Source organism: Aspergillus brunneoviolaceus, assembly GCF_003184695.1.
Source record: "Aspergillus brunneoviolaceus CBS 621.78 unplaced genomic scaffold BO95scaffold_44, whole genome shotgun sequence".
NCBI classification, from domain to species: domain Eukaryota; kingdom Fungi; phylum Ascomycota; class Eurotiomycetes; order Eurotiales; family Aspergillaceae; genus Aspergillus; species Aspergillus brunneoviolaceus.
In genome coordinates this window covers 195,239-205,430 of record NW_020290774.1, presented here as the reverse complement: position 1 = coordinate 205,430, position 10,192 = coordinate 195,239, and the positions used below count along the sequence as shown (strand labels likewise).

Here is a 10,192-nt window from a genome sequence, read left to right as displayed (position 1 = left end):
GAAGAAGTCTTATCTTTGCGAACCCCCCCCTCTTCGTTCTTCCTTCTATGTCGGTCGTGGTCTCGGGCTGCGGATACGGGAAAATCGATGGGCTGGTTTGGAATTGGACTACGGGATAATGGACAATGGGATTGTTGTTTTGAGGGGCTGTGTGCGGAGGGGAGAAAGTTGGGCAGTGGATGCCGGATTGTAAGTGGAGGTGCAGGATAGCTACAGTATAGGTTTGGATTTGGGCTTTGCTGGGGGTTGGTGGGTGGTTGTGCTGTTTGTAGTGCTCTGGGTCTGTGTGTGTTTTGCTTTCACTCTTAGGGGCTGGTTTGGATGAGATGGAAGAAGGGTTGGGTAAACTCGATGGACTCTGGGGACTCGAGAGAGGGTTGGTGTGTTTTGTACTGCTGTAGGTTGGATGATGGGACAGAGGTTTCCCAATGGAATCAGACGAGGATGATGAAGTTGGTTTGATCTGAGGTTTGATCTGAGGTTTGATCTGTGGGTTGTAAGACTAAATAGTAGCATAGCACGCAAGACTATGGAAGACCCCTCTAGTTACCACTATTAATATGTATAGAGGACTATCCATGCTATTATAGTGAACAAGACGAGATTCAGATACACGTGCCGAAGTACGTATGGTATGCTAATTGAGAATGATAATTCAGATTGGGATGTAGCAGTATCCACAGTGGATTTCTTTGCTCTTTGTCCTTAGCATCGAGCCGAGTGCTCGTCATATTGTTGTCTTGCAAGCTCGTGGGGTGTCATTGCTCGAACAAGACCATCAACTCAGTCTAAAAGTCACCATGGGATGAGGGGTGGTATGATGGCAGCTTCTGATACCAGGCGAGCGGCTGACTGGGTGATAAGGCCTTCGCACGTCCAGATCACGTTACAGAAGAAAGACAAGGCAATACAACGTAGTCACAAATCTATTGTACTTTTTGTCTGATTAGAAACAACGAGACACACCATCTTTCCAAGCCGACAAACGCCTTGAGCGTTGGGATATATCATGACCTTAAGAACGCCAAAATCCGCTTCATTCAACTGATACCACAAGCCGCAACTCTCTTGATCGGGCACGGGAAGCATAAACTAGAACCAGATCTTAATCAACTCCTCACTCACCGCACTTGGCGTCAAGACGCCGCTGTCTGTGATCAGTGCGGATATCAGATGGGGAGGCGTGTAATCAACCACGTCCGAGCTGTCCGGCGACTTAACGTTGGGTGTGGGCTGTGCTTGTTGCTGCTGCTGCGTGGCTTCGTCGGCGACATCTTCTTCGGTCTTGAAGTCGATCACGCGCTGCTCAATGGGCAGGTCGTACTGTCCAAGCGGGTAGAGACGGACGAACTTGTGGCTCTCCGCCACGACGTAGAAAGGCTTGCCCATGGCCTTGGCCAGCAGACCGATCTGGTAGGTGCCCATTCTCGACACGATTCCGCCGTTCTCCACGACACCCTCCGCACCGACAATGACCACGTCGGCCTTGCCAAGCGAGTACGCGACGGCGGACTCCGGGATCGTGGCCACGGGGACACCCTTCTCACGCAGCGCGCGGACTGTCTCCATACCCTCGGGCTCCGCCGACGAGCCCTCGACATCGCCCTTGGCCGGGGACAGCACGTAGATCACCCGGAATCGAACGGCGGACGGGCCGCCCTTCTCACCAGCAGCCTGCTGTAGCAGCGAGGCCACGACTCTGGAGCCACCGTTCGTCAGGACCGTGCTTCCGTCCCGCACAAAGCCTCTTCCGAACGCCGCAATCTTGTCTCGGCTTTCCTTCGCACGTCTGATGAACAGCCGGCCGTTGGACAGCAGGTGCGCCCTGATGGCATTGAAGTCTCCGGCGGGTCCGAGCTGGCCCGGTCTCTGTAGCGTAGTGATCAGGTATCGCTGGAAAAGATCGGTTCCAGCGGAGAGGCCTATGGGGTTCGGGATCGACTGTTTTAAGTGTGCGGTGGATTTCTCCAGAAGATCGAGCGTCTCTGATATCGTCGAGGAGGGGGAGTGTGTGAGGAGTAGCACCAAGGCCTCGATAGCGGCGATTGGCATGGTCAGATCTGGATCGGAGCGGAGCAGCTCATTGTACGTCGCGACGATGCTGGCGACTGTTAGCAGCTTCCAAGGCCGCATGGGCTTTCCATGGCGTCGTCAGGTTTGACTACTTACTCGAACGGCTTCGCCGAGGTGGAAGTGGCAGCTGCCATGATGACTGATGATGCGCTGAACAGCTCTGGAGGAATGATGGATCGAAAAGTCCGTAGGAAGCTGTCGTGCAGCAATTATCCGTAACAATTATTGTCCCATGGTCGCTTCGCCGCAGAGTCATCGAAAAAGGGAAGCGTGGAGTAAGTTTGCATCGTTTGTATATACTGCCCCTCTTCTGGTGCGCTAGTCCGCTTCCGGTTGCCATGCGAGGCCCTTCACTGTAAACAATCAATCATAACATCCAGCCGAAACACGACAACCACGTTTGCATCACATCTTCTCCGACGAATAACTTAGGCGTCGCCTCGTGGAGAGGGCTCTTCTGCATCATGTCGTACGGTCATCGAATGAGTCAACAGTTCCACGGCTCCCAGCAGCACCACAACAGAGGCGGCCGCAAGAAAGAAGATGAAAACGATGCTCTGATGCGACTGGTGAGTACATATCACAAATCCGCGCACCCCGTCTGTGACTTCGTGCCCTGACACTTCCAGTAGCCAGATAAAGAGATTGCAGGATGTATCAACGACATCGGCATACCCTTCACCGCCGCCGACCTGATCAAACCGAACCCGCAGCAGATTCAGATGGTCTTCGAGTGGTTTGCGGAACTCCTGATGAACAACACCCGCGAAACGGTGGAACCAGCAATGCGCGCCGCGGCAGATGATGTTTGTGGCGACTATCCGGATATCGTGCCCACGGATACACGCAACTTGATGGGATTTTTCACCGGACTGCGGCGGTTGATGATGGAGGTACCGATCTTGCCCCCTCCCCCTCCCGGTTGTGACTTCTGACTGACTGTTGTGACTGCCAACCAGTGCGGTGTCAACGATTTTACTTTTACCGACCTGACCAAGCCGACCCACGACCGTCTCGTCAAGATCTTTTCCTATCTCATCAATTTCGTGCGCTTCCGCGAGTCGCAAACCCCCGTGATCGATGAGCATTTCAACAAGGCGGAGAAGACGAAAGCACGCATCGATACCCTCTACGGCGAGAATCAGGAGATGGAACAGCGTCTTGAGGAGATGCGCCGGACTCTGAAAGCCAACGAGGCGCAGGTCAAGGAGAAAGTCCGGAGGAACGATGAATTGAAAGCACGGCTCCTCGAATTGAGACGGAACCAGGAGCGAGTTGCGGAGACACTGGAGCGTGTCAAGGCGGACAAGGCCAGACGACAGGCACAGCTCGAGGAGAAGACAGAAAGGGTGGTGCGCACGCGGCAGGAGGTCGAGAAACTACGACCTTACGTGATGGACAGTCCCGCCTCGCTTCAGTCGTCCCTAGCTGAACTGTCTGAGAGTTTGTATCGTGAGAAAGCGCAGATTGATGCCATGGAGAAGCGGGCAAGAGCTCTGCAAACCTCGTCGGATACGTTCACTGTTGTCAGCAATGATGTACAGGCATGTGTGAAGCTCCTGGAGGATATATCCGTTGAGCTTCAGAAAGAGGAGGAAGAAGAGTCCAGAGCTTCTAGAAACAAAGAAGCTATTTCTGAAAGAGGTAACAATGTAAGGGAAGTGGAGCAGACAGAGAAACTGCTGCAGCGACAGTTGACGCGGTGGAACGAGAGAATCGAGGCTCTGCGGAAGAACGCGCAAGAAAAGGCCGAGGCAGCCCAGGCCCGCATGGAGGAGTTGCGGGAAATCCAGAAACAACTTCGCGAGGAGCGAGCAGACAAACAACGCGACATGGAGCGTCGGAGAATCCGCATTGAACAGACCGAAAAGAAGGTCAGTCATCACCTCTAACTGTCGCCGTGCTTAACTGACCGTTATCTAGATGGCCGATCTCAAAGAGAACATTGAAAGCGAGATCCAAGGCGCTCATGACGAATACCTGAAGCTGGAGTCGCATATCAAACTTTACATCACTGATATGGAAAAATGTTTATGATCTGAGGCAATTCTGTCAGGGGCGCGATTTCGGGAGTTTATGGATTGGTTCTAGGATACCCGTATGATTCAAATATTGCATTGTGGGAGTCTTTCATTACTGGGTATCATTGAAAATCTCTGTCCTCTTCTATCTCAGTGTGTGTTTGAGCATTACCCCGTGCATCATCCACGGTGCCTGCAGTGGCATAGTCTTTCTCAATGAACTCAAACCAACGTTCTGCGACTCGTTTCACAGGTACAGTTCGTCGAAAGAGGGCGGTTTCTTCTGAGACACGCACAGTACTATTCAGCATGGGCACCTGTGCATTCCACGGTAAGACTTCATGGTTCGTTGAGTCTTGGCATTCGCAGAGCACAAGGTCCATATCTGCTCTGAAGGAGGTTTCTGCCAGTGCTGCGAAGGTTCTGGACAGGCCTTGCGCGGAGAATTCCGTGGTTGGGGCATGGAGAGATAGGGAATCAAGGACCGCCAATAGAGGCCGTGCTTCGGTCTGCTCATGTGATTCCTTTTCATTCTGAGGGATACGTTGGGACCCTACTACCGACAAGCAAGCGCGTAGATTCTCCAGAGTTGGGCAGAATAATACTCTAACCCGGCTGGATCTAGACAATAGTCCGATGGTTTTGCCGTAGATGTGATGGCGCCCAGCGACTTCTCCCCTGGTTGGATGAGTAGCAGCGAGCAATCGGGTCAGAAATTGATCCCTGGTTGAGCATACAATCAGGGTTGTTGAGATAGAGTCATGTTGTAAAATTGATTGCAGGAAGTCGGGAGTAGAGCCGGTAGAATATACTTGTCTGGTTGAGCCCATGGCTGGGCCGACTGCTCTGTAAGTGCAGCCACTTAGACGAGGGCTTTGTTCCGCTTTGCTAGCACATAAGAGCTGAAGAGGCTGTTTTGACTGCCATATCACTTTGGCAATTGGTGAGTCAGACACCGATAGACGTCGAGCTGGGACGTTAATGTATGGAGTAGAGAGAGGGGATAAAGACCGGAATGAGGCACGGAGTAGGTACTAAGTATTTACTGACTTACTGTACGTGCGCGGGAAAGCTTGAAGGGTGGATCCACCCAATCGATAACTAACTGAAGTTACTTAACCCAAGCACGTTACCTCAAATCGTCATTTCGGCTTGCCCGCCAGAGAATCACCGAGCACCCAACTTCTCTCTAGCTCTGCGTCACGGAGCGTGTCCCCTTCCAAAAAGCCTCGTCTATTATCGCCTTCCCGTGACGGGCTTCGGAGGCAAAAATGGAGACCATTTCACGGATCTCGTCCATGCTGGAAACAGGTACTGTCCGCCCGAGTGTCATTCCGCCAATTGTCCTCGCTGCCTGAGTAGACTGACTGACCGGAATGTTGTGTCAACAGCCCGCGAGCTCACCCTCGAAGCAGCGCAGTCCGCAGCTTTGAATAGAGGCTCCAGCACGGGGGTATCTCCCCGCAACCTGACGGCCTCGCATATCAAGAAACTATTGGATAGTCGGAGTGACCGCGAAGTCCTCGATGGCATGCGACGGGTGATCACAGTACGGACCAGACCCTCCCCACCAGCCGCAATCACCGAAATAAATGACTAACCCTGTCCTTTGTGAGCACTCAAGTTGATGTACCGAGCTGAGCCATCACTGCCTTTCTTCTCCGCGGTTGTCAAAAATGTAGCAAGCGCCAACTTCGAGGTTAAGAAGCTGGTCTACATCTACCTGGTCCACCATGCGGAGACGGAACCGGACCTTGCGCTGCTGTCCATCAACGCCATCCAGAAGTCGCTTACAGACCAGAATCCGCATGCGCGCGCCATGGCGCTTCGTACAATGGCTGGGATCAGAGTCCCGGTCATCAGTCAGATTGTATCCCTTGCTATCAAGAGGGGATGCGGGGATATGAGCCCGCATGTGCGCAAGGCCGCGGCATTGGCCATTCCGAAGTGTTATCGCCTGGATCCAAACTCCCTGCCGCAGTTGGTTGGTTATATCATAACGTTGCTCGGGGACTCCCAGTACTTTGTCCTGGGGCCCGCTGTGGCCGCGTTCCTGGAGGTTTGCCCCGACCGGATTGACCTGATCCACAAGCACTACCGGACCCTTGTCAAGAAGCTGGTTGATATGGATGAGTGGAGCCAGCTTGCAACGCTGCGCCTTCTAACTTTCTACGCCCGGCAGTGCTTTCCTCGCAAAACCAAAAAAGTCAAGCGCGCGACAGAAACCAAGGGATTCTACGAAGATGACGACAATGGCGACGAGGTGACGGACGAGAACGAGGCCGATTTGGATGAGGTACCCGTCTTGGATCCGGACCTGGAACTTTTCCTGCGCGCTTGTCTGTTGCTGTTGCAGAATCGTAACTCAGCGGTGATCGTTAGTGTTGTCCGCTGTTTCCTTCATCTCGGCACGCCCGAGTACCTTCAAGCTGCTGTTGGTCCGCTCATCGCTCTGCTCAGAAGCCCCCAAGATGTGCAGCATGTTGCGCTCTACAATATTGTGGTCGTGGCTTTGAGACATCCCAAGCCATTCACGAAGTATGCCACGCATTTCTTGGTTCATGCCATCGATCCGCCTCATATATGGCGTCTGAAGCTCGAAGTGCTCACGATAATATTCCCCCACTGTGGACAACATCTAAAGAATGTGATCCTGAGCGAGCTCCAGCATTTCTCGCAAAGCACGAACCCGGAGATGGTCCGAGAAAGTGTACGCGCGATAGGACGTTGTGCGCAAGCTGATACCAGCGCTGCAAATCACTGCCTGCGAGTCTTGCTCAGCCAGATCACGAGCCAGGACGATAATCTGGTAGCGGAGTCATTGACCGTCATTCGTCATCTTATCCAGCAAGACCCTCCTTCGCACGAAAAGACGGTCATTCAGTTAGTAAAGCATCTGGGACTGACAAGCAATCCCGATGCAAGAGCTACGATTGTGTGGCTTGTCGGGGAATTTGCCGGTGCTGAACCCGAAAGGAATATTGCTCCCGATGTCCTGCGAATCCTGGTTCAGGACTTCGCCAACGAGGCCGAGGCCGTGAAGCAGCAGATTGTCCTTCTCGGCGCAAAGGTCTATCTCCATCATTTGCTACGGAACCCACCTAAGGAGGAGCCAGAGGCACAAATGCCACCGCCAGCTAAAACGGAGGAGGCAGTCGTCAATGAATGGGCCGACACTCCGAATGAGCAAGAGCCTGAAACCAATGGCCAGGAAGAGCACAAGAGTGAGCCCGAGGAGGACCAGATAGCCTTGCTTTGGCGGTATATCCTTCTTCTGGCCCGATACGACTCCTCCTACGATCTTCGCGACCGAGCACGACTTTACAAGGCTCTCCTTGCGTCTCCTTCGATGACGCAGTTGGCCAACCTACTTCTTCTCGCACCCAAACCTGTTCCCCATGCCCCCAGCCCGTCCGAGACGCGCAAGGATCTCTTGATAGGCTCCTCGACCCTTGTGATCGGGCCAGACGCGGGCATGCTCGGACTCAAGGGTTATGAGAACCTTCCTGACTGGGTCGCAGCCGGGCAAGAGCCCGACCCGCGCCTTCGCGAATCAGAGGTCAAGCCAGACCCCACCGGACGGGCATCGATGACGGCAGGCGAGCGGCTTGATCAGGCTCTCAAGGAGCATGAGCAGAGTGCCTCGTCTTCCAAGAAGGCACAGCTCGGTCGTCCAGGAGGGGCATCTTCGAAGGGCAAGACGTTGGACGAGTGGCTAGAGGAGCCGGAGTCTGAGAGCGAGGATGAAACGGAGTCAGAAGAGGAGGTAACTGACTCTGAGTATGAGACCGATGAGGAGGAGACGGAAGAAGAAGAGACTGAAGAGGACGAATCGGAAGAGGAAGAGGACGAGACCGATTCTGAAGACCAGGGGCAGACGACAGGACTCTTGAAACGGTGATGGCCGGTTTACTTTCTCCTGTAGTGATAGAGCTTACTTTTGTGAACATGTAGATACCATTCAAACCTTGCTTTCCATTCTGACATTCATTTTCCCTCTTGTCCCGCGAAGCACAACACAATTTCGGTAGCCAAACAAACCACGCTGATTTTAGCCAACTGGCGGGAAATACAACGACAACAAATCAGGCGGTGTCCTGCGGCAGAACGGCGGAAAGTGTGAATCCTCTCCCTCACAGCGAGGCTGAGACGGTTCTCAAGAGATCACATCACGCCTCAAACATCGGACCATTCGCTTTCAACTTCCTGGGATCCGTCTGGCTATGGCTGAAGCCAGCTGCGAGTGAGCTGATCGCACATCCCTGCCAATTTTTCCGCCTACCCGCGTCCAAGACTCCGAGTCGCTCGCCAGGTTGTGACCCGCGCGCGCTCCGTCCCCCTGCTGCTCTTCCAGTGGACTCAGCTGTCGGCCACGATGCGAGCTACTGCAGGAACCTCCCTCCAAAATCAACACATCCCTTCTTCGATCGACCTACCTATATCACAGTCTATGCGTCTTTCCTTCTGTGACCGTTACTGAGAACCGATCGTCCGAACCGACCATCCATTTACACCTAATCTTCGAGAGACGGACGCGAAACGACCACATCCGCCTCAGCCCTCCCTCCCTAACCACTTTACTTTCTCAAAACAAAAGACCCCGGCCTCGCCTCACCTTGGCTGTATAACCAGATAGACAAAAGAGAAAAGCTCCCGCCATCAGAAACGGGAACCCGACCTCCACGGGTCACCTGCTCCCAAAAATGCCTGGTTTACCGGGTAAGTCTTCCCCGCTGCTGCGCTTCTTGCGCTACGCCGCCACACCCAAAACCCTCCCGTGCCGAGGCAATTTCGCCTTTGTCCCCTCTAAACTGAATATCATACTCATATTTTTTAATTAATGTGTTCGTAGCGAGTATCGATCTAGATGAGTGCATCGAGAGACTCTATCGCAAAGAGTTACTGGCAGACTCCGTTATCGAGGCAATATGCGCCAAAGCGAAGGAGTTGTTGATGAAGGAGAGCAATGTTGTGCACATCGCGGCTCCGGTGACGGTCGTCGGAGACATCCACGGACAGTTTTTTGATATGATTGAGATTTTCAAGATCGGCGGGTTCTGTCCGAATACGAATTATTTGTTTTTAGGTGGGTTTTCCTTTTTTCCCTTTTCCCCGCGGGGGAGTTCGTGGGGGAAGAGAAGACAAAGGGGTTAGGGGATGATGAAGGCCTGGTGCAAAGAGAGGGATTCGCTGCAGTGCGGCGGTAGACGTTCGAAACAACTCGAATGGCAAGCTGACTTCGGACCCTTTCACCCTAGGCGACTACGTCGACCGGGGCCTCTTCAGCGTGGAGACGATCTCGCTGCTGGTGTGCCTGAAGCTGCGGTACCCGCAGCGCGTGCACCTGATCCGGGGCAACCACGAGTCGCGCGGGGTGACGCAGTCGTACGGGTTCTACACGGAGTGCGCGCGCAAGTACGGCAACGCGAACGTGTGGCACTACTTCACGGACATGTTCGACTTCCTGACGCTGAGCGTGGTGATCAACGACCAGATCTTCTGCGTGCACGGCGGGCTGTCGCCCTCGATCCACTCGATCGACCAGATCAAGATCATCGACCGCTTCCGCGAGATCCCCCACGAGGGGCCCATGGCCGACCTCGTCTGGTCCGACCCGGACACCGAGCGCGACGAGTTCTCCCTCTCCCCGCGCGGCGCCGGCTACACCTTCGGCGCCCAGGTCGTGCGCAAGTTCCTCGAGGTCAACAGCATGTCCCACATCCTGCGCGCCCACCAGCTCTGCCAGGAGGGGTACCAGGTGCTCTACGACGACCGCCTCAGCACCGTCTGGAGCGCCCCCAATTACTGCTACCGCTGCGGCAACCTGGCCAGCGTGCTCGAGGTCAGCGATACCGGCGAGCGCTACTTCAACATCTTCGACGCCGCGCCCGAGAACGACATCCACCGCGGCGAGCAGCAGGCGCAGCAGAATAAGGACGGCCAGAGCCCCGTAATTGATTACTTTCTGTGATGATACCCCCCTTTGTTTTGTCGTGTGTTTTTGTGGTGAGGTGTTGCTTGGTTTTGTCTAGTCTAAGAACATTTTGCTTCCTTTTTTTTTTCTTACGTTCTTGTTCTAACATATATCTATTCTGGGT

The 10,192-nt window shown here is 53.9% G+C and overlaps 5 protein-coding genes across 5 annotated transcripts; 3 read left to right on the top strand and 2 right to left on the bottom strand.

Annotated features, from left to right (window-relative positions):
- Positions 1–919: 919 nt before the first annotated feature.
- BO95DRAFT_444099 (translation initiation factor eIF2B subunit alpha) lies at positions 920–2,317 on the bottom strand. The gene is made up of 2 exons (XM_025586812.1): positions 2,170–2,317; positions 920–2,101 (listed from the first exon to the last, which is right to left on the bottom strand). The coding sequence occupies exons 1-2, from the start codon at positions 2,205–2,207 to the stop codon at positions 1,093–1,095; spliced, it is 1,047 nt and encodes a 348-aa protein (XP_025440996.1). The 5' UTR covers positions 2,208–2,317; the 3' UTR covers positions 920–1,092.
- Positions 2,318–2,335: 18 nt separating this feature from the next.
- On the top strand, positions 2,336–4,163 carry nuf2 (kinetochore-associated Ndc80 complex subunit NUF2). Its single transcript, XM_025580833.1, has 4 exons — positions 2,336–2,642; positions 2,706–2,966; positions 3,033–3,947; positions 3,997–4,163. Exons 1-4 carry the CDS (start codon positions 2,538–2,540, stop codon positions 4,108–4,110), a joined length of 1,395 nt encoding a protein of 464 aa, XP_025440995.1. The 5' UTR covers positions 2,336–2,537; the 3' UTR covers positions 4,111–4,163.
- On the bottom strand, positions 4,091–5,127 carry BO95DRAFT_173124 (uncharacterized protein). Its single transcript, XM_025580834.1, has one exon. It carries the CDS (start codon positions 4,922–4,924, stop codon positions 4,217–4,219), a length of 708 nt encoding a protein of 235 aa, XP_025440994.1. The 5' UTR covers positions 4,925–5,127; the 3' UTR covers positions 4,091–4,216.
- Positions 5,128–5,256: 129 nt separating this feature from the next.
- BO95DRAFT_474444 (AP-3 complex subunit beta) lies at positions 5,257–7,995 on the top strand (the record flags this gene model as incomplete). Its single annotated transcript, XM_025589800.1, has 4 exons — positions 5,257–5,405; positions 5,486–5,643; positions 5,719–7,318; positions 7,343–7,995. The coding sequence occupies exons 1-4, from the start codon at positions 5,366–5,368 to the stop codon at positions 7,993–7,995; spliced, it is 2,451 nt and encodes an 816-aa protein (XP_025440993.1). The 5' UTR covers positions 5,257–5,365.
- An 802-nt stretch (positions 7,996–8,797) lies between these two features.
- Positions 8,798–10,065, top strand: BO95DRAFT_464965 (serine/threonine-protein phosphatase; the record flags this gene model as incomplete). Its single annotated transcript, XM_025589101.1, has 3 exons — positions 8,798–8,813; positions 8,947–9,180; positions 9,353–10,065. The coding sequence occupies 3 exons, from the start codon at positions 8,798–8,800 to the stop codon at positions 10,063–10,065; spliced, it is 963 nt and encodes a 320-aa protein (XP_025440992.1).
- Positions 10,066–10,192: the final 127 nt, after the last annotated feature.